The following is a 27861-nucleotide window of genomic DNA, read 5'->3' as shown; positions in this document are numbered from 1 at the left end:
CAATGTACATATTGTTATTAGACATATATTACTATTGTCCCACATTCCTGGTCAAGAATACTTTCAGCCTTATAGGTTTTGCATACAGTCAGGGAAAAGACTCGTATATTAATGTCAATCCATACAAAGACTAGTTTAGGTAGGGCCTCTAGATTAACATAGCACCTCTGTGAGGACTGTGCACAGGTATACAGGTACATGGGTATTCCACAACTCAATTAGTGTACAGTATGTAATGGGGATTTGTTTCCTTAAGGCTTAACATGTCACGTCTGTCCAACAGACGACTCTGATTCAAGACACCATCGTGGCCTCTGTGCCCCCCGGGAACCCCCTTCTCCTTGCAGTAAATCCTGGCTCACTGATCCGCCGACCTGGAGTAAATTTGACATTTGAAAATGTTTCAAAGGCCCCGGACCCCCGCATGCCTAATCTTCTTCTGTGATACTGGACAGAGAACGATGCAATATATTTTTTGCGCAACATACGCATGGTGCTCACAGGAGCTCCCGTGCTGTACTCTGTAGTAACGCCAGCAGCCCGCCTCGCCACGTGGAGAGTGAATGACAAGAGGCACTGGTTCCGCCTCATTAAAACAAACACGCAAATAGCTATTAATCGCGCCCGTCAAAATCATTGCATTCATTTTCATTATCGCGACAGGCCTAATTGCAGTGGATGAATAATTTTTTTTATTCGCACAGCAGATCACAGTGGCCTGACTTTCACCGCCACCATGCTACCATGTAGCCACATATTATGTGGAGCTTGCATCGGGACGGCGGTTAATATGTCTAGGCCGCTACGTTTCTATGTTTAATATGCTATGCAATGTTGTTCGAATGCAATATGTTGCTGCTGTAGAAATAAACCTGTTGATTGAGCAAACAAATGCATTTGTTATCGTTTGGTAAATTTGGTATTTTTAGTTACACAATGACGTCGTACAGCGTCTTTGAGATCAATATTTAAAAAATCTGTCATGGCAATCATATTTCACCCACGGAGACTTGAGATCTCCTGTAGATCTCCTATCAACTCTCCAACGCTTCAAGACCGCCATCTGGTGGCCGATCGGCGAATCGCTAAAACGGGAAGTGACGCGCCGGAAGTGCCCATATTTCGTCCGGGCACTCGCTATCGCTAGCGGGACTCCATCTTGATACACTGGACATCGATCGGTTGCAAATAACTCGATAAACAACATGATTTGGACGCATATAGTATTATACAACCTGGAAATGGATCGCATATATCAACATCCCATAATAGCGATCTTTCTACTCCACGCTGATCACCCAACGGTCAGAGGAATGTCGGCCACGGACTTATAAACCCCCCGCCCCCCCCGGTCACCAGCAGATGATGAGGCATGACGTTTAGGACCTTGTACAATTGAAATTTTTTATCTGATGTCAATCGGTATCAAACTACATTTGATGATCTAATATATGTATTTGTGGCTATAACTCACGTTCTATGGAATGCTGCAGAAAACGATAAAAACATATTTATACTTTAGACCATATTTTAGTATTAATGTGTGAATGAAAAAGTAGAACGTTGCTACAGTACATCCTAAACGATAGATACTTGATATTGAATGGGCCATAGTAATGTCAATTTAGCAATACAATTAAAAAAGTTATTAAGGCATCAAACATTTACAAAATATGACCATTAAAGCCCAACTTGCAGGTTAAACGCTACTCTGCAATTATGGGTAGTTTACATCATTGGTATCTAATTGGTATTTTTTTCTTCATTTGACGCCGGAAATTTCACTCAGAAATGGTTAAAAAGGTCCACGCACGAATAACATGCACGTCACTTCAGGAAACGTATGCCTTATGCCCGTCCGGGTCATAGTACTACTGAATATATGGCGCTGGCTAACGTTAGCATTATGTCTACTGTCGTGAACCATTTTAGATCAGGGCATGTAGAGGAGTTTGGGGAACGAGTAAAATCATGTGCAGGTCCTCTTCTCAGACCTGTGTGGCAAAGCAATGATCAATGGTGGCCCACTCGGTGCATCACAGTGGGCTACTATTGTGCTAACAACGTGCCGCGGCGTCCGGCTTGTCGGCCGGCATGAGTGCCCGATTTGGGGTGGTTCTCTCCTCTTTGTGGGCCCCCGTCGTCGCGGGTGTCCTGCCGGGGAGCTTGTGGACGCGACAATAGCGGCAGCCGTAGGGTGTTTGAGCCTGTAGCATTAGTTAGCTCATAGCTATCGTGTACCACTAGCCTTACGGGCTCAAGCACCCTACGGCTGCCGCCGTTGTCGCGTCCATGGGCTCCCCGGCAGGGTACTCGTGGGGACGGGGGTGTACAGAGAGGAGAGAACCATTTTGGGTCGGGCGTTCATGCTGGCCAGCGAGCCGGACGTCGGGATATGTTGTTAGCACAATAGCTACCAAGCTAAGCTATGTTAGCTTCTAACGGTGTATACACAATATGTACAACGACACAATGATTTACATTATTACAAATATGGTAACGTGGTTGTGGCTTTTACAAATAGTGGTTAGCTTTAGAGATGGATGGCTATGATCACAGAGCAATAGTGTTGTTAGGTGAAACAGATACATTTTCATTCGGCTAGTAGTAGCAAGGCTCTCTGCCTGCAGTGCCTGCCACTAGCTATGTGTGACTCTCAGAGCCCCCTGGTGCCCTGCACCTGTTGTGACGACATCATTTCGATTACACGCGCACGTTATGAACCATTGATTAAAATATCCACGTGCGTGGTGATTGTGTTGGGCAGACAAAATGTTTGATAAAAACGCTAAAACTGGGTCAATTTCAATAATCTTTTTTCCCTTCTTCATGAAAGTCACCGTTGGCCTAGTCCACATTGTTTATTGAACAAAAATACAACATGCAAGTTGGCCTTTAAACACTTGTTCTGAATATATCTTGTTAAAACGAACCCAACTGAATATTATAACATTTCTAAAAATCCTTCTAAAATGTCAATTTATTTAAAGCCACTGGAAGCTCTGATCTGCAAATGTATTTATTTTTAAAATCAAGCCATTTTGTTATATTTAAAAACACAATAGCGTATCTAATAAATAGGATCAAGTCTTCACAACGTCACATAAAATACTAGCTTGTTAATGGTTCCTTTCATTCTATAATCAGATCTTACATGAACTTCCCAATGGCTTACTAAATCCATTGAATAAATGAGTAGGACTGTGTCGATACATCGTCCCCTTTCACAGAAAGAAATGTTGGAAAACATAAACCACATCAGATGCTTCTTTGAGGCTAGAACGGAATCGAAGCTCACGCCAGCATTACAGGGGAAAGAATGTTTGAAAGTGGGAATACAATCTCAAACATAATCTCATGTTAATATAATGATCTTGGACGATTTTTATATATTTCAGCTCCAGTCTCCCTCAGATAGAAAGCGTAGAAGACGCATCAAGATTTGAATCTAACAGGAGACAGATTCCGGAGCTGCTCAGTTGACGCTGAGTGGGAGACTGTCTTTGTGGGCTCGTACCACATTTGAGAGCACGTCGACTCCGTTGAGGAGGAACCATAAAGGTCGGTGTCTTGTCTTTATTACCTAAAGATGGTAAATCGTGTTCATTCATATTTTAAAAAGACATTCGTTTGAAGTATTACATTCATGCTCCCAAGTGATTTGGACTGAATATATGGTTACGATGCCATAAAAAAAAGGGGGGGACTTATTGTTGTCTCAGCACCCCGTCAGAGGACAAGGCGTCTCTCATGGTCCAAGACGCACTTCAGGACAGCGTGCCTCCATTATATTCTAGTGTGTGAGAAGAAACCACAAGAAAATCGGTTTTCCAAGTTCACAAATCCAGACCGATCCGTTCCGTCAAAAGGAGTTGGCGTTGAGTATGCAAATTCATTTTTGAGGTAATTTCCGGTTTTTGAGGTAATTTCAACTTATTAGGGTTACATGTTTCCGGTATAATTCTTTTGAGTACAGTTCAGAACTAACTTGACTCAGATGGATCACAGCAGAGGTAAAAATGTACACTCGACACTTCCATAACAGTACACAAAAATAAAAAATTTAAAGCAGGCGCTCTACAGGAAGGAGTCACACCATTCACGCAGACAGCCGTAGCAGTCGCCCTGTTGCTTGACGTTCGCCCCACAAGTGTCTTTCAGCCAATCACGGAACAGCTCCTCGTCTTTCTTCAACACCAGGAACTGTCCGAGGACGACGTAGGCCTGCGGGAGGACATGGAGAGTGAGAGGACATGGAGTGAGAGGACATTGAGAGTGAGAGGCGATTGGTTCATTTCAGTCCCATGTTCCATTTGCCCGGCTGTGATAGGAAGCTAGCAAAGCATAGCAGTACATATTAGGGTTGGGTACCGTTCACATTTTAACCGGTACCTGGGAATCGCTACCCGACGGTACCTTTTTCCGGTACTTTCGTTATATTTTTTTTTTTCTGTTGTGTTGGGTACCGTTCACATTTTAACCGGTACCTGGGAATCGCTACCCGACGGTACCTTTTTCCGGTACTTTCGTTATACATTTTTTTATATTTCTGTTGTAAAACTAAACTAAAGTCTAAACTTCTCAATTTAAACATTGTTATCACACCACACAAACTAAAACCCTCTCCCAAACCGTTCTTAGAACAATTAGATTATTCATTTGAATATAGAATATTTGTTGACAGGGCGGCTAAGTGGCGCAGTGGGCAAGGCGCTCGCCACTAACGCAGGAGATGCTGTGTTCGAGCCCAGCTCTCATCGTTGCTACCAGCTTGGCTGGTCGTTCATATTAACACAATTGGCAGTGTTAGGGGTGGGAAAGCTGGTGGATGGGGATTGGACGTTGTGGACAGCGACTCTTACAGGTCGGTTGGTGCACCCGTACGCCTTTTGCTTTTTCCAAATCCAACAGTGCAAAAATGCTTCCGCATTCGTCACCGGAGGTACCGTAGTGGCGTGCGGTAATGCGCCTTTCATTTTCCTTCACGCAGCGCCCAGCGGCGGCGTGCTCGCTCAGGTGCGTGCGTGCGCCGGCGTGCTCGCGAGGTGCTCGCGAGGTGCTCGCGCATGCGCATGAGATCCCGCCTTAACAATATATATAAGTCACCGCCCCAAATTCAGTATCCAGAAATAGCTCAATTGGCAAGACGCCATGGCTGTGGATCCTACAGCTAGTTGCTGGTGAGTTCGAATCCCATCAAATATATTTTTTTTAACGTGATTTTTTTTTAACGTGTATTCTTTCGCCGGTTAAGGTTAGGCATGGTTAAGGTTAAGGTTAGGCATTGTTTCGGAGTTGGTTAAGGTTAGAACGGTTAAGTTTAGGCGCTGTTAAGGAGCTGGTTAAGGTTAGAGTTTGTCAAAGAGAATGGCAATATTCTTTCTATGGTTAAGGTTAGGCATGGTTAAGGTTAAGGTTAGGCATTGTTTCGGAGTTGGTTAAGGTTAGAACGGTTAAGTTTAGGCGCTGTTAAGGAGCTGGTTAAGGTTAGAGTTTGTCAAAGAGAATGGCAATAGACAGCCTATTTCCGCGCGACAGCTCCCAAAGCGGGCCTGAAAAGAAAGGCGCTTTACCGTAGTGGCGTGCGGTGACGAATGCTTCCGCATTTTTGCACTGTTGGATTGGGAAAAAGCCACACGCCACCCGTACACGTGAATGTAGCTGTTCGGGTAGCATCCACCACCGGGGACTAAATGTAAACACTGGTATAATAATATTAGTGCAATGAATAGGAACCTAAACGTGGACATTTCTGTTAAAGTTCATAGGATATTTTGCATATGTGTATAGGGAATAAAAAAGCACATGAAACTTTAAAGCAAGGCAGTCCCCATCACCTTGTCGAAGCCCTTCCCCTCCAGCCTCTTCCCCAGCGCGTCCCCGATGCCTGCGAGCGCCATGACGGTCTTCTCCCCCATGGGCTCCGCCACAAAGTCCTTGTGTTTCTGAGACGTGGAGGACATGTTGCTGCTCACTGAAGACCTGCAGAGACCAACACATTAAACATACATTCTGCCTTTATAGTAATATGTATTATAAAACCCATAGGGCAGGGCTATTCAACTAAATTGTTCAGGGGGCCACATTGTCAGAAACCCAAGGGGCCAGGGGCCGGACTGCCACGGCGCCTCCCCGTGCTATGAATATATGTACACTTGACACAACACGCAACCACATTTTCACAACTTTTATTTAACTACATTGCAAAAGTAGTATACTTTTCAAAAAAAGTGCTTCATTTATGTGCCACATCTGCAACATCTCCTGCAGAAAGTGCTTCATTTATGACTGTGCAACAACTGCAACATCTCCTCTTCAACATTTCAATATAAAAATAAAATAAAAAACAAACAAGTGCATGATGTGCATCTGAACATTCTAACATCAACACTTGAACAAAAAAAACACATTTATAGTGCAGCTGAGCTTATGAAAAAGTGCTTCATGTCTGTGCAACAACAGCAAATCACAGCATCTTATTAGCACTTATTGTCCACTCTTAACTCTCAAACATCAGGGGGGTGGGGGGCAGACAGGCCTAGCCTACATACACACAGGGGTGTAGCTCCAGATTCTGGGCCCCATGAAAGAATTTATTTGTAGGCCCCCAGTGAATGCGAGCGTGCGTAAGCGCGCGAGCGGAATTTTCTTTGGCCATTTTTTTATTGATGAAAACGCATAATATGGTTTTTACCTATACATTCGGATCAGCAGTTCAGCACCTGCACTGTTGGTGGGTGAGCCTAGTAAAGGATGTCGCATTGCGTTCATCTTCAATGAATGGACCAATGCAATAGTCTACCAAAGCCCCCCCTCTCTCTATATACACACACACACAGACACACACACACACTTCAGAAACAAACATAGTATCAATGAGAGCATCAATAATACACATGAGTGATGTCTAGTAAAAAAAATAAAAAATTTGAATGCCTTCCTTGTCTTGCAAAATTTTGGGCACCCCCCCAGCCCTTGGAATCATCCTAAACTACCCCCCCCCCCAACTACGCCCCTGCATACACACATCTAATGATAGCGATTGCACTTATTTGACTGGGCGATGGCAGAGAAAGAGGGTTCATAGGAAGTGAGGGCTACCCGCAAACAGTGATGCAAATGCTCATTTGTCAAGGAGGCACGGTTGCTTGTTTTAATGGCATTCATGTGAGAGAAACTGGATTCACAGGTGTATGTTGAGCCAAACATTGTTAGCACAGATATTGCCAGCGTTTTTATTTTGGGGAATGTCTTGACATGAATACACTTTATCCAAAATGTTGTGGTGGATTCATTCTCAAGTGCCTGCTTCAGAGCAGATGATGCTTGCATGTCAATTATTTCAAGTTGCAGGAGACCTTCATCAATGTGAAGTGATGCAAGGAATTCTTGTCCTTTTGTGGAAATAGCAGCTACAATGGCAAATGGGTTGCTCACAAAATGCATCAATTCTCTGGACATGTCAAATTCATCAAATCGACTTGCAAAGTTTTCCCTCAATTTATCAATGAAATCTGTCATTAATTGAGTGACTTTTGGCTAAATTGTGCGTGTTAACGTTGACATGAAAAGAAAAAAGTAAAAAAAAATATATAATTTTTTTTTTTAAATTTGTTTTATCATGTAATCTTTGGCGGGCCGGTCAGAATCATCCCGCGGGCCGGATCTGGCCCGCGGGCCGCCAGTTGAATAGCCCTGCCATAGGGCATACAGAGCCTCCTCTGCACCTTTGTTCACACTTAGGGATGCACCGATCCGATATTGATATCGGCCCCGATATCACAAAAATAGCTGGATTGGGTATCGGTAAAAAAAATATATATCAGTATTTTTTTTTTTTTATAATAATAAATAAGAAATAACAATTCAGTACATTTATATCCGTGTTAATTTGTTACATTTAGTTTCACTAAGTTAGGAAAGTAATGTTTTAAAGGGGAACTATCTTATAAATGGCCTTTTTGAGTGTTTAGCATTGTTTCCTAGCTATGTGAACTTATATTAATATGATCTATGTCTCAAAATTCTCATATTGGCGCATTCTTCCAATTCTCCTCTCACAATATTCACCCTCACTGAACTGAGTCATTTGAAAATGTGCTAATATGTGATGTCAGAAAGACACCGCTGCATGTTAATGTTCAGGCGAAGACGACGCTGCGCAGTGGTTTAGGAGCCCAGGCTCAAAACAGCTCGAGATCTTGAGGTAGAAAAATGCTGTTTTTGAGGACTTGATTAGAAATACAAAACAATGAATAAAAATATATATATATATTACAGAGGTGTTCCATAGACTCACAGGAATTGTGTAAAAGTGCCCAAATAGTGAAAGAAATAGTAAAATAGTTCCCCTTTAAGTCAAGCCTGATGTTGCCTTGCACAAAATAATGATCCCAGTCTCTTCCACAGTGAGGCGTACAGTTTATTAATTGAACAATGGGTATTTACATTTACCTGACTCTTTTATCCAAAGCGACTTACAAGTTTTGTACGACAAGTCATCAGGAAGGGCACAACTCTATCAGCTGAGTAACAATGTTCATGAAAGTGTTGAGTGCTACTGTGTAGGTTAGTATATTAGGACAAGTGCATGACAGTAAGGTTAGTTAGTGTTAGATTTTTTTTCTTTTCATTTGAGATAATGGTATCGGATTGGTACTCTGTATCGGGGACGATACCCAAAGCCAGGTATCGGTATTGGGACTGAAAAGTCGGATCGGTGCATCCCTGTGTATTTTTCTCATATCCAGAGTCAATTATATTGTTTACACAGTTTATTTTTATATTAACACTTTGACTGCCCATCACGAGTTCTCGGTTGAAGGCCCATCACATTTTTTATTAGCGATCTGAAATCATATTTCATCAACCGAGTCTACCGTTGGAAATTCAGCCACTCCAGGCACTCAGATGTGAAAAAAGCGCCCCCTATCGTCTCCCAGATGGTAATTCACCCTTTTGGATTGAACTCAATGAAAATGAATGAGAAAAAAAATCCGGGACTCCACATTTTACTTCTCCGGGGTCGATCAGCTCCACTAGTGAGCCTCAGAGCAGCGGGGATTATGTGTTTTTTACAGTATACACGGTGGATCAATAAAATTATCGATTTTTTCGAATGGCGATCAGGAATTGGAATAATCCATTTGGATACCATCTGATCTCAGGTAAGGAATCTATGTTACCAGTCTTAGGATAATCAGACTCGTTTTCACGGAGATATAAGCTTTTATGTGATTATGTGATATGGCTGATTGACTGTGCGAGTGGTCAGGAAATAGGAGAACCGATTTTCAGCTCGCGGCCAGAGCGTGCATGCGTACACATATACTATTGATAATCTAGCGTTTATTTGAAAACGATTCATAAATAGGCCAAAAAATGACAACGTTCTAGAATATTCCAGTAAAGGGCGATTATCATGGAATGTCTTCTTTTTTCCGTGAAAACTAGTGTTTTTCAAAATGCTAGAAAAGCGGAAAAGAAGCGATAAAAAAACAATCTGCTACGACAATGTTGACTGGAAAATGAGTCTTTGATAAGCGACAGGCAGATTAGACACATAGCCATAATTTAAAACATAGATTAGGCAATATTAACGTTAACATTGAAGTGGTGCTGGGCATTCAAGGAGGTAAAAAGGAATTAAGCTTGGGCTATGAAAGTGTTAAGCATGGATTCGAAACATGGATATATACGTGAATGTGTTAATAACCTACTCAATGTCACCGAGCGGCACTGCAGATTTACCTCACTCTTCGAATTCTGAAAAGTGCATTACCGGCCAGATCCTCTTAGGGGCGCTGTCTCGATAATGCAGTGTTCCCTGTGGCAGAACGGTGGACTCTTTTTTTCTTTTTCTTTTTTTTTTATACTTTCAATGGAGTTTACTGTTAGCTGGATTCTATACGTGTAGCCTGTAGCTTGGAATACCTTTTGCGACGCCGAATTCACTATGCAGTAAAGGAATATATCATCAGCCAATGGACATATCGATCTACCAGATGGCGATCGATAACTGGGAAATCCTTTTGGGGATCCAACCGGCCCACGGTAAGATATTTTTCACGTAAATTACACGCTGATCAGGCCTTGCTTTGATAGCCAACCACCCGGTCAGCGAATGTGGCTACTGAGGCTAACGCGGGTATTGGTAATCAATAATCAGAAACGACGTCTCCGCCCCCCCCCCCCCCTTCGTGCATTCATGGTGGACCATGAATACCGACAATATGCATTTTGCGTTTTAGCTCTAGCTTCTGTAGTGCGAAACGCTGTTCGATTTAATGTTATTAGCTTAGCGCCCTGTATCTCGCCTTCCAGGAAATATACTAGTCCAAATTCCATATACCGCTTATATTCACGAGGCTATAAAATGAGAGCGTATTGATGAAAAAAGTATTTCTTTAAGCCATTTTGAAGGGACGGTTTATGGTCTCAATTGACAATGAGAATGGACATATAGCAATACTATAAAGTATAGATTTAGCTCTACAAACAGCCTCACATAAAATGCAAGTCTGTTTTGAAATGCTGGCCGTTTAGCGTGAAATTAGACGGCCCCCAATGGCCCTGAATGTGTTAACACTTTCAGTGCCAACGACGGGAAACTCGTTCGTTCATGCCAACCGTTGAGTGCCAGCCGACGAGAGATCTCAAGTTTCTTTAATAGTTGTCATACAGAAGTACAGAATACTTTTATACAAAATGCTTCTTACTGTTACGCTCCAGAGACTGTGCAAGACAAGATAAGTATGAAATAAAATAACATAGTATAGCATGTAAATTAATCGTTATTTTTTTTATTCGCGATTTCCATTCATTTAATCAATCTAGCCTCACGTTACCAGTGGGGATCTGTCTGAACTCTAACAGGGAAAATACCACCCCCTATCGTCTCTCCGGATGGTACTGCACCCCTTTGGATTGGATTGAATTAAAACGCATGGAGAAAAAAATTTCCTGCTTCCACATTTTACTTGTCAGACAAGTAACCGGAGACGATCCAAGTAATCGCCCACCACCAGAACAGCGGAGAATGTGTGTTTCCAGTACCCAGCGTTGGATCAATAAACACAATCGATATTTGGAATGGCGATCAGGAATTGGAATAATCTTTTTGGAGAACATCTGATCTGAGGTAAGGAATCTATTTGACCAGTCTTGGGATAATCAGAGCTATTTTCACCTATATATCAGTGTGTGCCATATGTGTGTGTCTGTGTGTGTGCGATCAGGAAATAAGAGAATACATTTTTCAGCCCGCTTCTATAGCGTGCATAAGTACACATATACTATCGATAATCTAGCATTTATTTGAAAAAGATTCATAAATAGGCTGAAAAATGACAACGTGTTTTGTGTATTCCAGTATATTCCAGTAAAGGGCGTTTATCACAGAATCTACATTTTGTTTCTGGAACTTTCAAAAAAACAAGCGTTTTTCAAAATGGTATCAAACGGAAATTAACCGATTAAAAAACAATCCGTTTCGACAATGTTGACTGCAAACAAGTCATTGATAAGCGACGGCCATATTAGACACATAGCCATAATTTAAGATATAGTTTATGCGTTCGCAAATATGAGAGCTCTGTCATTGAAGTGGGTGGTGGCACGCAACAGGGTTCCGGGGCACCGGAGGCGTGGCACTCAAAGTGTTAAGGGTGCAATTAGCACCGCACAATCCATTCTTTGTGAATTTGCCCCAGTGTTTCAGTCCAAGCCGCTAGCTGAGTTCTGGATATCAGTTGAAATACGCACAGCTATCCGCCATTTGGATCTACCTACCTGTGCGAAAAAACATTCTCTGCACTGATTTATATAAAAAAATAAGTATGTGAAGGATGATCTCCGAGTCGCTGTCTCCAAAATTAAACCCAGACTGGACTTGTTGTGCTCCAAGCATAGTGCCCATCTCATTAGGTGAGTTGAACATTAGCCTTCTAAATTAAATGCGCTATATGTATTAATTGTATGGTTGTTTGATTAGTTATGTTGTGTAGTTATTGTGCGTGTTAAAAGCCTCCAATGGTTATTAGTGCATGTGCGTGTGAACGTTTGCCTGTTTCAACCACCTCCTATAATAGTGGGGGTCGCAGCCTGAAAAGTTTGGGAACCCCTGATCTAGGCAACGCCCCTGCACATATTCAACAACTGCACACCCTTCTAAAGTGTGAGCGCACTTGTTAATTAACAGCTTGGATAATGAATTGGTAACTGTCCTTGCATTTTACAGACATACTGTATGTCACAAAATGTCTTTGTTTGAATAATGTGATTAATTAGTTTTTATCCAACAGTGTGGGGTTGTTTTTTTTCTTCCTTGTCTTGCAGTGGTAGGCCTGAGATGAGTTTCCTTCCTGGGAACCCAATCTCAGATAAAGCAAATGCACCTTCAATTTGGAAATGCAATCAAGAAGACATCAGGAAGAGATAGATGCATTAGTACGCCTCACCTGGTCCGGTCTACCCACACACACATAGCCAGTTCATTTCCACAGCGAGATAAGCTTGGCTGGAGCCCAAGTCATTATCTAACCATCCACCCCTAATCACAAGGTTGTGTCGTAGCCTTAACACTTTCGCGGCCACTGGGGCCCGTCTAATATAATGGTTGAGGGCCAGCTTTTGTAAACAAACGTGTGGCTTTTTGTACAGCTAAATCTATACTTTATCGTATTGCTATCTGTCCATTCTCATTGTCAATTGAGTGCATAAACCGTCCCTTCAAAATGGCTTAAAGACAAAAAAAAATCATCAATAGGTTCTCATTTTATAGCGCCGTGAATATAAGCTTTATAGCGGATTTGGTCTAGTATATTTTCTGGAAGGCTAGTTATAGAGCTAATAGCTGCTAACGTTATATCCAATGGCAACAGATGCTACAGAAATAACTCAAACTGCATATGATCCGGACGATCCCAAAGCATGTATGCATGAAAAGGGGGACGGGACGGGGGACGTCGTTTATTATTATTGATTACCAATAACCGTGTTCGTCTAAGTAGCCACATACGCTGGTCGGCTGGTTGAGTATCATAGCAAGCTCTGATCGGGCTGTAATTTACGTGAAAAAGATCTTACCATGGGATCCCCCCGAGCATTTCCCTGTTATCGATCACCATCTGGTAGATCGATATGTCCATTGGCTGATGATAAATCCCCTTATTGCATGGTGAAATCTGCTATTCGAAACGTAATCCAAAGAAACAAAGAGACTGATCCGTTCGCCCACAGGGCACATTGCAGTAGCGCAATAGCGCCCTGCAGGTTCTGGCCGGTATTGCACATTGTCGAATTCATAGAGTAGGGAAGATCTGCAGTGCCGCTCGGCGACCTTGAACAGGTTATTAAAATGGAATAAAAGCAATAACAACTTCCCACGGATATCTCCGTGATTCTGTCCACAACGCATGGATTCGAAAGCCGGATATATCCGTGCTTCATCCCCAATGTGTTAACAAATGGCCCATTGCTGAACCCGTGCCTTCACTCTAGATCAGTGACATGATTCACTGAAAAAGTAGCTTGGCAGCTCCTGTGGTTGATTGTGGTATTTTTCTACGAATCTGCTGTTTTTTTCTTTGGGTTCTTTTACTTGAGGGCTCAGTTGAATAATTAAAGAGTTTAAAACGCTTTTACCACCACACTACAGAAGGTTAACCATTTCACTACCACTGTGGTAGTGAAAGGGTTAACCCTTTGGTAGTGTGGTAGTGAAAGGGTTAAATCCTAAATGAGATATTCACCAGTTGGGGGAAATATGACACAATCCTTTCAAAAGGATTTAGGGTATTGGAGTATTATGTACTGTTGAATATGACTGAAGTAAGGGGTTTTTGCAATAAAATATCAACATTTTAGAGGGTGTCATCATCTTTAGTAGGGAATATTGAGCTGTGAACATGCAGTAGCATTGTTCTATCCTTGAAAAATAAGACCCTGCACCCTGTTCAGTGCAGGCCATGTGAGCGGATCGGAGCGTGAGCGGCGCGGGGCGCGGAGCGGGCTGTTTTGACGTGAGCGAGGAGTGGGTTTTAAAATGAGTCGGCGCGACGTCCGGAGCGAGAGTTCTCCTCCGCTCCAATCCACTCCAGGCCGCTCACAGTGGTTTAACACTGTTGATGTAATATATACATGCAGTACAATGCCAAAGCAACAGATGGCGATGTACAAACATGAAGGCCATTTTCAACCAATGAGAAGGGTTCAGGCTTCGTCACTGTAGAGACGCCCACCATAGATATCTATGACGCCCACACTCACTCCTGTTAAAAAAAGTATCGACGCCATTGTTGTTGATGTTAGCTTACATGCTAACGTTAATGGCAGCGACCATAGCATTGTGGCTCGGCTAGCCTATCATCGCTTAATAGAACTAGTGAATGGATAAACAACGTTATTTAACATTGCAGAATGGCTACAATTACAATGCGGCTCAATACAAACAATTGTTAAGGGGCCCAGGGGGTGTAGACTGTTGTAGTTTGAGCTCATTTACACCATGCTCCAAAAAAGAAAAAGAAAAACTGCCGAGCGATCTGGCGCGGGGAGCGCTCGATTCAAGGTGAGTGGGGAGCGAGCGGAGAGCGACTTGGGGGCGGGGTCAACATGAGCGATTAGCGGAGCGGACCAAGCTTTAAAGAGCGAAGAGCGGATTTCTCGGCCGCGCCGATCCGCTCACGTGGCCTGGTTCAGTGCCACTGTTCCTGTTCAGCGCCACTGCTGCTGTTCAGCACCACACTGCTCCTGTTCAGCACCACACTGTTCCTGTTCAGCACCACACTGTTCCTGTTCAGCGCCACACTGTTCAGCACCACTGCTGCTGTTCAGCGCCACACTGTTTCTGTTCAGCACCACACTGATCCTGTTCAGCACCACACTGATCCTGTGATCATTTTAAGAGGGCATGGGACCACTTCTTTGCTTATAACATTGCTGAGACACTGTGCTGATGTAGCACCGCTGTGACTACTTCTTTTTAGTTTTATTTGTATGCAGTTACCCTGGATTTTGGTTGTTTTATTTTTTTATTTCTAAAAATTATTATGCTGTCAATGTGCATGTTTAAATAAATAAGAACTTCAATTACTGTACAAAAAGAAAAACTCTTGCATAAAAGTGAGGAACTGAATGATTTTACTACCTCAAATCTAAAATTTAAATAATAAAAATAGTTACAAAAGAAAAAAGCCAACACACCTAAAATGTGTCAAGTAGTTAAATCTTAAGAGGTGAAATATTCATAAATATTTATGGAAGATAACTGGAAATGACAGAAGCATAGTGTCATTGGTGTACATTGGTGTACGTGTGGGAGGTGGGCTACAGTGTTAGTGTGCATTACATGTCACGATGTGTGTTATGTATTATGTATGTGACAGCCTTGCAGGAAGAACTGCTATGATGAATGGGACAGGCTCACCGCCAGAACTAATCCAGCAGGTGGACAAGCCAGCAGGCAGACATTTGGTTTTCATGGGTGGGCCTCATATGAAATTCATGAAGTCCTGTGGCCTACAGCAACCTTACGCACATAAGCTCCCCGCAGAGGTCACCGCACTATACGACAAGCAACCAGGTCAAAAAATAAATACCAATACACTGTACAAATTTCTTCAAAAATATAGCTGAGCAAACAATTATTATGAGACCCTACTATAAATATAGCTGAAGAAATAATCATCATGAGACCCTACTATAAATATACTGTAGCTGAACAAACATTCATTATGAGACCCTACTATAGATATAGCTGAACAAATAATCATTATCAGACCCTACTACGCCGGCCATTTTGTTTGAGAATTTGACTACTCAAATTGGGTACCGGACAAATCAGAAAATGTTTGCACTGGATCGGTAATAAACTGTCTTTGAAGTTGAACTCAGAAAAATTCACAAATCTGTAAATTCTCCTTGCATTGATTGATAGACTATGTATAATCACCTCAGATTCATTTAAACGTGACCATCACTTGTTCCACTGCTCCTGTAGTATCCTCAAGAATATGTGCATAATCTTGTGAGAAAAGTGCTTTTAAATTGTTTTATCTCAACTCAAGAATTTCAAGTTTTTTAAATATCCACTCTGAGACTCTATATTTTATGAGAAACCAAGTGAAAAGTGGTGGATGATCTTCATACTTTGAGATTTTTGGTGGATACTATCTCGGCCTGCTGTATCTGCTGAAGCCTAAGGATTTCCTAGCAGAGAATCTCAGCACACCATGCCACCCAAGAAGGACCCAAGTGGTGGAGAGGAGTTGGTGTCGCTCTTACATGTACGGGATCTAATGAGTCAACAAAGAGATTTGTTTATGCAACTTCTGCAGCAGCAGGAAAGCAATTTCAAGACTGTTGTGGAATTACTTGTGAACAATGTGAAGACTCGGATTGACCAATTGACCAAGGAGAGACACAGGAGCTGAGAAGCAGCCTGCAATTCTCCCAGAAGGACATTGAGGATCTAACAAAGAAAAATTAGAAAATTAAGTCAGAGAGTACTACTGCTTGTGCTGAAACCAAAACAATGCAGGAGACCTTGACAAAGATGACTGAGAAAGCGGACTACTTGGAGGGTCAAATAAGAAAGAATAACCTTGTTGTGGATGGCATTCCTGAGACCCAGAGTGAAATCTGGAAGGAGACTGAGGACAAAGTCAGGTGTGTGATCGATGAGAAACTTCACCTGGACAGTAGTCAGATTGTGATTGAACACGCACATAGGACTGGCAATCAATCTGGATATTATGGAAAGAGACCTAGGCCTATTGTGATCAAATTCCTCAGATACAAAGATAAAATGGCTATTCTGGGAAAGGCTAAGGATCTGAAAGGCACCAACATCTATGTGAATGAGGACTACACTGAAGCTGTCAGGCACAAACGTAGGGAACTCATTCCAGCCATGAAAGCTGCCAGAGAACGAGGCGACATAGCCTACATCCGACATGACAAGCTTATTGTCCATCCCCCTTCCCAAAGGCTAGGAGCAGGAGATAGAGACTAGCTCTCTGGTTTCCTTAACTTCAGCTCATTACAGACTGTGTGATGATATGCATCTTCTTCCCTTATCAAAGGGTCTTGTTATGGCCCATTTGAATGTCTGAAGTATCAGAAATAACGTACATGAACTTAACTATCTGATTGCAGAAAACACCATTCATATTTTGGCCATATCGGAGACCCATCTAGATCAGACCTGGGCATTGTACGGGATGATTCTGACCGGCCCGCGAAAGATTACATGATAATAAAAAAAAAAAAAAAAAAAATTAATTTGTAATTTTTTACTTTTTTCTTTTCATGTCAACGTTCACACGCACAATATACGCTTACCTAGGATTTAACTTAATTCAACAACAAAGCAGTCGGGGCAAGCCGAAAACGGTCGAAAGTGTGGTTATTTGAAGTTTGGATTTCTTTTTTCACAACTGAGGTAGGTAGATTACATTTTTAGAGACTAAAGAACAGAAAAAAGGTACCGTTGGGTACCGGTATCGATTCACAGGTACCGGTACCGTATCGGTTCAAATGTGAACGGTACCCATCCCTACTGAACACACAACTGCAGGGCAAGGGCATTTTTGCTCATGAAATGCATAGCCATGTGAAAGCCTTCATGACAAAGTTGCAATTAATTTCAAGGCAACTAGGCAGCAACAATCTCAAACACATGAAAACCCTGAATGAAGTCAAACCATCAGCTGATCACCGGCACAGGTACTCATCCATGTTGGGAGCACTGCATGATGAATTTTCAAGGCGTTTTCAAGATTTCAAAAAGGTTGAGGATGAAATGCAGCTGGTTTCCTCTCCCTTTACCTGCAGTGTTGATAGTGCACCCACTGATGTTCAGCTTGAACTCATTGACCTGCAGTCTGATTCACTACTGAAAGAGCACTTTAAGTCAGCATCACTGCTAGAGTTCTACTCTGCTCTCAAGGAGGAGAACTTTCCAAACATGAGGAGACATGCTCAGAAGATGTTGGTTCTCTTTGGATCCACCTATATGTGAACAGACATTCTCAGTCATGACGTTTACCAAGTCCAGGTACAGATCCTCTCTCACTGATGAACATCTGGCAGCTGTGCTTCGCATCTCCACCTCAGACATGCAACCTGACTTTGATGGACTTGTTAAAGCTCAACAGAGACTGGATTTATCACACTGAATGAAAAAAAAAAGAGCTGAAGAACACTAAAATGTGGAAATATAACAAGTGAAATGGGACACTTGATCTTTTTTTTCTCTTTTTTTTGCACAGTTCTGAAAACATTAAATGTTTAATATAGGCATGTAAAGTAAAAAAGGCTACTGGGACACTTTTCTTTACACAGTTCAGTGACATGTCTTGTTTATTTTGGCTATAAGATGATGTGATGTCTTTAGAAAGCTAAGAAAATCCTTGTTTCAATAGTATATGAAACTCAAAATAATAACTTTATTTGTATAGCACTTTTTCATACATGACCTTTGTTATTAATGTTTCACATTTTGTTTATCATTTTGGAAATAAATTCTATTTGAATAAATGATATTTTTGAAAGCTAACCTCACCTTTTAATTGCCAAATAATAACATACACTCTTACCAGGGGTCAAAACAATGCCATTTACTGCTTTTTATATAGAAATAAAATGTATATTATGCATAATTGAGTTTGGAATTTTGGCCCGGCCCTCCAACATATTTTCAGTTGCTCATTCGGCCCCCCGGGAAAAATAATTGCCCACCCCTGATCTAGATGCTACTGTTTTTGACACAGAGGTGGCCATTGATGGCTATAATATATTTAGAAGGGACAGGAATAAACATGGGGGTGGCATAGCATTATATATCAGAAATCACTTTCCGACAACACTCCGAGTTCATGTCAGATAGTTTAGAATCTCTGTGGGTCAAAGTGCATCTTCCTCATCTAAAGCCGGTGCTGATCGGCTGCTGCTATAGACCTCCCGGGTCTGATGTGCAATACCTTAATGACTTATGTGTGTTAATTGACAGAGTTACAGATGTGAATGGTGATATTTTTTTACTTGGGGATATGAACATAGACTGGTTTGCGAATCAATGTCCAATGAAACAAAATATTGTATCATTAACCTTGTGCTGTCCTAATAAAGAGGGAGCTCACTGGGCTTAAGAGAGGAAAAGATACATCATGTTCAAAGCCAAATAACTTTAACTGTTTACTATTTTTAAAACATTTTTTTACCCATGTTTAACATTCATAGCCTATTCTCAAGATATCTGTAAAAAATTACACATATTTTCGAATTTTAACCACTTAAATTAGTGTTTGTTTGATACCACGTCAGTTTTTATTTATAAACCGCCATATTCACCATATATCTATTATTTTTTTCCAATACTTTACAGCATATCAAAACGGGACAAAATACCTGTGAATAAGAAGCTGCCATTATAAAAAAGAAAGGTAGACTATTTCGGTCAGAAATAGCAGTCAGAAATAGCCGAGAGTCTAACGTTAGAGAGGACCGGTTATAACTAATATGTCTAGCGGGGGTACAGTAGACTTATTTGCCGCTATATTTCTCAACACAGAGCCCCTCCCATGGTAGAGCGAGCCCTCTCTCGTCTCACCAGTGAGCAGCTGGGAGTGGGGGGGGCGTGACCAATCACAGTGATCTAGCTGGCTGGTGACACAACTCTAGCTCTGTGAGCAAAGTATATTCGACCTGCATACAAATATTCATTTCTACATTTTATACATAATATCCCAGCGTTTCAACCAGCTGCACATTATACTCACATTATGTGCTCATTAGAAAAAAGAATTTACGCATATTGGTCTGGACATGGCGAAACGCACGTTTATGAACATACTGAAGAAAAAAGACAAATAGATTTCTTTATAATTCATTTTATTTTACATGTGTTACACACTGAATCACTGTGTTCTTTGCACACAGATTTTGTGCACAGGTGACAGTGCCTCTCCATTCTGGATTTCTTCCCACGGCAGAGGTAACACTGCCGCTTGGGTGGTGGTGGTGGTATCGCGGCTGCTGCGGCCGCTGCTGGTGCTGCTTGTTGCCGGGCGGCGGTGTGCCTGGCATCCTGTACAATGCCAGCAGCGCTTAGCGCGCGGGGCAACCTCTCTCGGATTGCCACCAGCGGCATGACGAGCTTGGTTGCCATTTCGTCTATGAAGAGCCGCCTCCGGTACTTGACCCCGACGTTCCAGCCTGGCTCTATGGCCAGCCACAGCACCAAGGCGTTGTAGAGGGACACGTCGAGCATGTTCGCAAAGAACTTCATCGGCCAGCGACGCGTCCCCCTACGGCAGCTGTAGGTCCCCACAAGCTGAAATAAAAAATAGAAACCAAATAAGATACAAACTCAATAAAAACGCAAGTCTAAAAAAAAAATAAAAATAAAAGATCTCCTCCCTAATTTTCACATCATATATCGATAAATAAAGAGAATAATAATAACAAAATACCTGTGAATAAGAAGCTGCCATTATAAAAAAGAAAGGTAGACTATTTCGGTCAGAAATAGCAGTCAGAAATAGCCGAGAGTCTAACGTTAGAGAGGACCGGTTATAACTAATATGTCTAGCGGGGGTACAGTAGACTTATTTGCCGCTATATTTCTCAACACAGAGCCCCTCCCATGGTAGAGCGGTAGAAAAAATAGAAACCAAATAAGATAAAAACGCAATAAAAACGCAAGTCTAAAAAAAAAAAAAAGATCTCCTCCCTAATTTTCACATCATATATCGATAAATAAAGAGAATAATAAGAACAAGCTGAAATAAAAAATAGAAACCAAATAAGATAAAAACGCAATAAAAACGCAAGTCTAAAAAAAAAAAAAAAAAAGATCTCCTCCCTAATTTTCACATCATATATCGATAAATAAAGAGAATAATTACACCAGACATGCACTATAAAACAATACATACCTTGTCCAGGTTGTCCACCGCCCCCTTGCAGTGGTTATAATCTAGTATGACCTGGGGCTTCTTGTGCTCCTCCTGCGACACCTGTTTAGAAAGGACTTATTAGTTTTTATGCATCATGTTGTTCTGCTGTGTTCTTTTTTTATATACATCTATTTATATTGTATTATTCTGTGGCACTCTGAGATTATCAGGAATGTAGGGTGCGTTACAAATTCAATATATTATTACCTCCTCCTCCCGGTGCTTTGTGCTCAGCATGAGCACATTCCTCCCCTTCTTCGCCACATAGCTCACGGCCGTGGTGTTGGCCGTAAAACAGAAGCGGGAGTCCAGCACTGGCCTGTTCTTGATCGTGCGCAGCTTGGGTGGCATCTCGGTCCTGTTACTTTTTACGGTGCCCACCAATGCCATCTTGCGCTTTAGGAGCTCCATGGCCAGCTCATGAGTGGTAAAAAAGTTGTCTGTGGTGATGGTGTGGCCTGGACCCAGGCCAACCGTGAGGTCATTGACCACACGTTTCCCCTGCTTCTTTTCTGGTGGAGCATCAGGGCGCGGTTTCCCCAGGTATGGCTGCATGCACCAGGCATATGTGGTGTCAACATCACATAGCACCCAGAACTGGGGAAGGTGCAGAAAGACATTTCATTAGCGACTCAGTGTGTGTGTGTGTGTGTGTGTGTGTGTGTGTGTGTGCGTGGCCATCTCGCGTGTGTGCATGCATGACAAATAAAATACTTCTAGTCAAACCAATTATTATTATTACCTTCAGCCCATACTTGGCCGGCTTGTTGGGCATGAACTGCCTGAATGGGCAGCGTCCCTTGAAGGCAACCAGCTGCTCGTCCACACAGACGTCCTGCCCCGGGTTGTAAGCCAGGGGGAGCCGTTCGACCCACTTATCCCAGACCTCGCGAATAGGTGCCATCTATATAGTCAAACAAGATAAAAATTAGATGAGGCCAATACAATTGTCTCACATCATATATCATACATAAATAAATAAATAAAATAAATAAATAAATGCACAGATTAGCAACACGAGGCATGAAATAATAAATACCTTATCGGGATCACCCGTAGGTCCTTGACGACGCACCGATTCCCTGGTCGTCCGGTCGTCGTAACGGATGGCACGAGTGAGTTGGCCGAACCTCTTCTCGGACATGGTGGCCCGGAATATGGGCCGGCCGATGCGCTCGCTCCACAGACTCCGTGTGGCTTCGCCCCGGGAGCGGAACACACCGGCCAGCAACAGTAGTCCAATGAAGGCCTTGACCTCCACCAGATCAGTGTCCCTCCACTGGCCATACGCACGGCGCCCTACAAAATATATGCAAGAGATTTATTTATTTATTATCACATATACAGGTGACATGATTATTTACAATAAAAGTAATTACAAATTACTAAAATGAAATAACTAACCGTGGAGGTTGGTCGCTTCCACGACCATCAGACATATTTCATCAGTGATGAAAAAGGTGAACGAGTCCAACATCTCATGGATACGAGCGATGGCGTACCTAAAATGAAAATAAAATAAAAATAGAATTACTTACTTGTCCTATTTACCTATTATCATATACACTGTATAGCACTCAACACTTTCGTACAGCTAAATGACCAAATTTATACCTCGTAATCCCGGGCCGAACTACGGCTGTCGGCAGGTAGCGGAGTGTCAGGTCACTGACAGGCGACCACACCAAGCCGCTGCGGGCAATCCAGCCCGGATCACCGGCACCAACCACGGCGGCATCACCGCTGTCCTCGGCCTCCTCGTCCTCCTCCTCCTCCTCCTCGACCTCGTCCAAACCAGGGACCCAGTCGGCATCATCCACCTCCGAATCACAGTCACTGCTAGAAGCGGGACCTTCCTCTCCGAGTCCGAGCGAATCGAACAAAGCGAGGGCTTGGGTCGCGTTCATAATCAATAACTGGTCAGGGAGTACACTACTGACTATGTGAATGAATTACGTGAATGAACGAATGTGTGAAATATGAATGAATGAATGAATGAATGAATGTGTGAATGTGAATGTGAATGCGCTAAATCAATGCTAAATGCTACAGGTAAATGGCTAAAGGTAATCTAAGGTAATCTATGACTTGTCTGGGCTTGGATGAATGAGTAGTGACCCCGTTATTCTGACAGAGTAGACCTTTTTACGTGATTATTCCCTTCATCAGGCCGATCAGGTGCACCTGCGGTAAACAACGGGCACCCTCCCCGAACAATTGCTTTCAACAGTCGCACCTGCGTAAACAACCACTGCCTCCCGCGAATATTGTTTTGGCCCACTTTGCCGTACATGATTGAAGCTTCTGTGCATGACCTGGAGCTCACACACACGACCCCCCCCCCCCCCCCCAATATTGTTTTGGCCCACTTCAGGGGAACGTGTCTGAAAGTGACCCCTCTCTGTCCCCATGCTGCTCTTTCATCTGCACACACACACACACACACACACACACACACACACACACACACACACACACACACACACACACACACCGGAGCAGTAGACTGTGGCTCAGCAGCCACTTTCCCCGGCCTCTTGCATGGTTAGTGGCCGGTAGTCTGCAGTGTTATTACGCCACCAGCTCACACACACGACCCCCCCCCCCCCCCCCCCAATATTGTTTTGGCCCACTTCAGGGGAACGTGTCTGAAAGTGACCCCTCTCTGTCCCCATGCTGCTCTTTCATCTGCACACACACACACACACACACACACACACACACACACACACACACACACCGGAGCAGTAGACTGTGGCTCAGCAGCCACTTTCCCCGGCCTCTTGCATGGTTAGTGGCCGGTAGTCTGCAGTGTTATTACGCCACCAGCTCACACACACGACCCCCCCCCCCCCCCCCCCCCCCCAATATTGTTTTGGCCCACTTCAGGGGAACGTGTCTGAAAGTGACCCCTCTCTGTCCCCATGCTGCTCTTTCATCTGCACACACACACACACACACACACACACACACACACACACACACACACACACCGGAGCAGTAGACTGTGGCTCAGCAGCCACTTTCCCCGGCCTCTTGCATGGTTAGTGGCCGGTAGTCTGCAGTGTTATTACGCCACCAGCTCACACACACGACCCCCCCCCCCCCCCCCAATATTGTTTTGGCCCACTTCAGGGGAACGTGTCTGAAAGTGACCCCTCTCTGTCCCCATGCTGCTCTTTCATCTGCACACACACACACACACACACACACACACACACACACACACACACACACACACACACACACACACACACACACACACACACACACACACACCGGAGCAGTAGACTGTGGCTCAGCAGCCACTTTCCCCGGCCTCTTGCATGGTTAGTGGCCGGTGGTCTGCAGTGTTATTACGCCACCTTGTGTTCGAAATCGGCATCATGGGTCTTTGATTTTTTTGGATTGGTCGAAAGCTTGCTCACTGACTGTGTTGTACAACACTGCATTTTATATTTATATCGAGAATTTAACGAATGAGAGCAGATTTAAAAATGCTTAAAAATGCCGTTTTAACATTGAAGTGGATGGGAGTAGAAAAAGCGACTAGGAGTGAAGAAGTCACTAAATCTGTCTTGACTATTTCTAGAGTGTTTCATATTCTAAGCTTTTCACACAATGAACATATATGTAAAATTAAGATATTTACCCAATTTCATGAAATAATAATAAACACAGACACCGCTGTGCTCACACACACACTCAAAATATTTCAAAAAAGTAGAAAAAGCGACTAGGGGTGCACAAGGGTTAATCGATGCTTGTAATCTGTCTCAGATGATCTCTCAACCAACCAGAGTCTTCACTAACAGTGCTGGCCATACTTCTGCCACTTGCATAGACCATATTTACACAAATATTCCTGAATGCTGCATTAAACCGGTTTCTCGATCTGTGGGCTTTAGGCCCCGTTTAGACGGAAACGCTAGCAGGGTGAATCGTGCCTTTCGTTTATACGGAAACGGCGTTTTTACGGGGTGAAACCGCAAAAAAGTGAGACTACCTTCCAGGGTGGAATTCCTAGAAACGCAAAAGCTTTGCGCTCTCGTCTAAACTGTTAAACCGTATAAATCTGTTAAAACGATGACGAAAGGGTTGTCATGGCTCTGGTCGCGCGTACTGCTTACGTCACAGGTAGCAGGTATGCGCCAGTAGCCGAGACGTAAACAAAGCAAGTATGTCTGACTATATCAACGGAGATCACCTGAAGGCTACATTGGCAGTACTTTTAACCCTTTCACTGCCACACGACAGAAGGTTAACCCTTTACTATCACACAACCGGCTGTCGTGTGGCAGTGAAAGGGTTAAATACACAAGAATCTGTCCCGCGGCGTGAGTGGACCCACTGTCTGTGAGTGACTCTGCTTTGACCCAATCACATTCCCCATCCACAGTCTGCGAATCAGAGGCAGAGTAGGGCGGGTCTTCACAGCACGTCATGTGACATATGCGCCAATCGTGTGACAGCGGGGCTCCGTCGTTACAGCGTCGTCTGCACGGAGAATTCCACCCCAAAACGCTCGTCTAAACGTAAAATTAAAAGTGAAACCGCAAGATGACTTTTGCGGTTTCTGTTCAGAAAACGCTCGTCTAAACGTAGCCTCAGTGACCATAATATTATAGCAATTACCAGGAAAACTAAAATTCCTAAATGCAAGGTCAATATAATACATAAAAGGATGTTCAAGAAATTCATTCCTGACAGTTTTTTGGCAGATGTTGGTGATATTGACTGGGCTGATGTGTATACTGCTGAGGAGCCTGAGGCCTCCTTAAATATCATTATGGAACGCTTCATGAAGATTGTTGATAAGCATGCCCCTATGAGAAAGTGTATTGTAAAGGTTAGACCAGCTCCATGGCTGAATGAGACTCTAAAGAGCCTCATGAAGGAAAGAGATGAAGCCAAATCTACATTAGTAATGTCTGGATTAGTGGAGGACAGATTAATGTACTGTCAACTGAGAAACTAGGTTACAAAACTGAATAGATCAATGAAAAAAGAATATTACATGCAAAGAATAAATGCTGTAAAGCAAGATAGTAAAGAGCTCTGGAAAACCCTTAATGAAATAATGGGGAGAAGACAACTGGTGGGGTTTCCTTTGTGGAATCAGAAGGCACGTTTCTGACAAAACCATCTGATATAGCAAATTATTTTAATGATTTCTTCATAAATAAGGTCTATGCACTAAGGCAGAAGATGGACAATATGATTATCTAAAGCTCATAAAAAAGAATGTGATGTTAGACAAGAGTTGCACTTTTAAGTTTAATTATGTAGATGAGCGGGAAGTAAGGAAGATGTTGAAGTCCCTTCCTGAACATAGCTCAGTAGGTACTGACATGAGATAGTAAGGTACTTGGTCTGGCAGCTGACTATGTTTATGGTCCGATATGTCATATATTAAATGCATGCTTAATGAAAGGTGTTTATCCCACTGTCTGGAAAGATGGTAAAATGATTCCCTTACCTAAAGATGGCAGACTAGCACTCACTGGGAAGAACAGTAGACCTATCGCTATTCTCCCAGTTCTCAGTAAACTGATGGAGAGAATAGTCCACTCACAAATACAGGATTACTTTGACTGTAATGGCTTGAACACAAGTTTTCAACATGCTTACAAACCTAATCATTCCACTTGTTCTGCCCTTACAGTAATGACAGATGACTGGCTCAAGGAAATTGATAACTCAAAGATGACTGGTGCAGTATTACTTGATTTTAGTGCTGCATTCGATGTCATAGACCAGGGGTCGGGAACCTATGGCTCGCGAGCCATATATGGCTCTTCTGGTGACAGCATATGGCTCCCAGAATTTTTTGAGTAAAAAAAAAAAAAAAAAAAAACGTTTTTTTTTTTTTTTTTATACTTGTGATATTTCTTAATAATACTGTGTCATTTTAAAGTAAACAGAATTAGTTTTGAAGATACAGCTAATAGTATCTGTAGCTGAAGATATAGCGAGCAGAGCTGGCGAGGGAACACAAGTGGACAGAAATTAAAAATCTTCAACCTGAAGACCAGCTGATTCTTAAAACTTGGAACGAGCTTCCTGTGACATACCACACAATGCAGTGTGAGTATTGCCGTATTGACCATGTTTGGCTCTACATATGCATGTGGGCAGTCATTCTCGCATATGAGGAACATTAAGACCAACCTACGCTCACGTTTAACTGATGGAAGCCTCAATGCCTGCATGAAGCTCAATCTCACCACGTATGAACCAGATTACAAGGCCATCAGCAAAACCATGCAGCACCAGAAGTCGCATTAAAAGTAAGACATATTTAATTTATTATATATGTTAAAAATACTATATGGCTCTCAATGAAATATATTTAGAAATATTTGGCTTTTATGGCTCTCCCAGTCAAAAAGGTTCCTGACCCCTGTCATAGACCATGATCTGCTCATCGGTAAACTAGAATGCTATGGGTTTTGTCCAACAGCCATCATATTTATGAAGAGTTATCTCACAAGTAGGACACAAAGGGTTTATTACACTGGCAGCTGGTCTCACTCTAAGGTCTTAGGCTACGTTTAGACGGAGAGAGTCTGAACAGAAACCGCAAAAGTCGTCTTACGGTCTCACTTTTAATTTTGCGTTTAGACTAGTGTTTTGGGATGGAATTCTGCGTGCAGACGACGCTGTAACAACTCGAGACAACGGAACCCCGCTGTCACACGATTGGCGCATATGTCACATGGCGTGCTGTGAAGACCCGCCCTACTCTGCCTCTGATTCGCAGACTGTGGGTGGGGAATGTGATTGGACCAAAGCAGAGTCACTCACAGACAGTGGGTCCAGTCACGCCGCGGGACAGATTATTGTGTATTTAAAAGTACTGCCAATGTAGCCTTCAGGTGATCGCCATGGATAGAATCAG

At 42.8% G+C, this 27861-nt stretch overlaps 1 protein-coding gene across 1 annotated transcript; it reads right to left on the bottom strand.

Moving 5' to 3' along the window:
* Positions 1 to 4077: 4077 nt before the first annotated feature.
* LOC311233324 (barrier-to-autointegration factor) lies at positions 4078 to 5963 on the bottom strand (the record flags this gene model as incomplete). The annotated part of the gene is made up of 2 exons (XM_084320286.1): positions 4078 to 4224; positions 5838 to 5963. The coding sequence occupies 2 exons, from the start codon at positions 5961 to 5963 to the stop codon at positions 4078 to 4080; spliced, it is 273 nt and encodes a 90-aa protein (XP_084176412.1).
* Between the last annotated feature and the right edge of the window lie 21898 nt (positions 5964 to 27861).

This window comes from Notolepis coatsorum (genome assembly GCF_963971535.1).
Source record: "Notolepis coatsorum genome assembly, chromosome: 8".
In the NCBI taxonomy this organism is placed as follows: Eukaryota; Metazoa; Chordata; class Actinopteri; order Aulopiformes; family Paralepididae; genus Notolepis; species Notolepis coatsorum.
The sequence above is the reverse complement of the archived record's forward strand: the minus strand, read 5'-3'. Positions and strand labels throughout refer to the sequence as shown.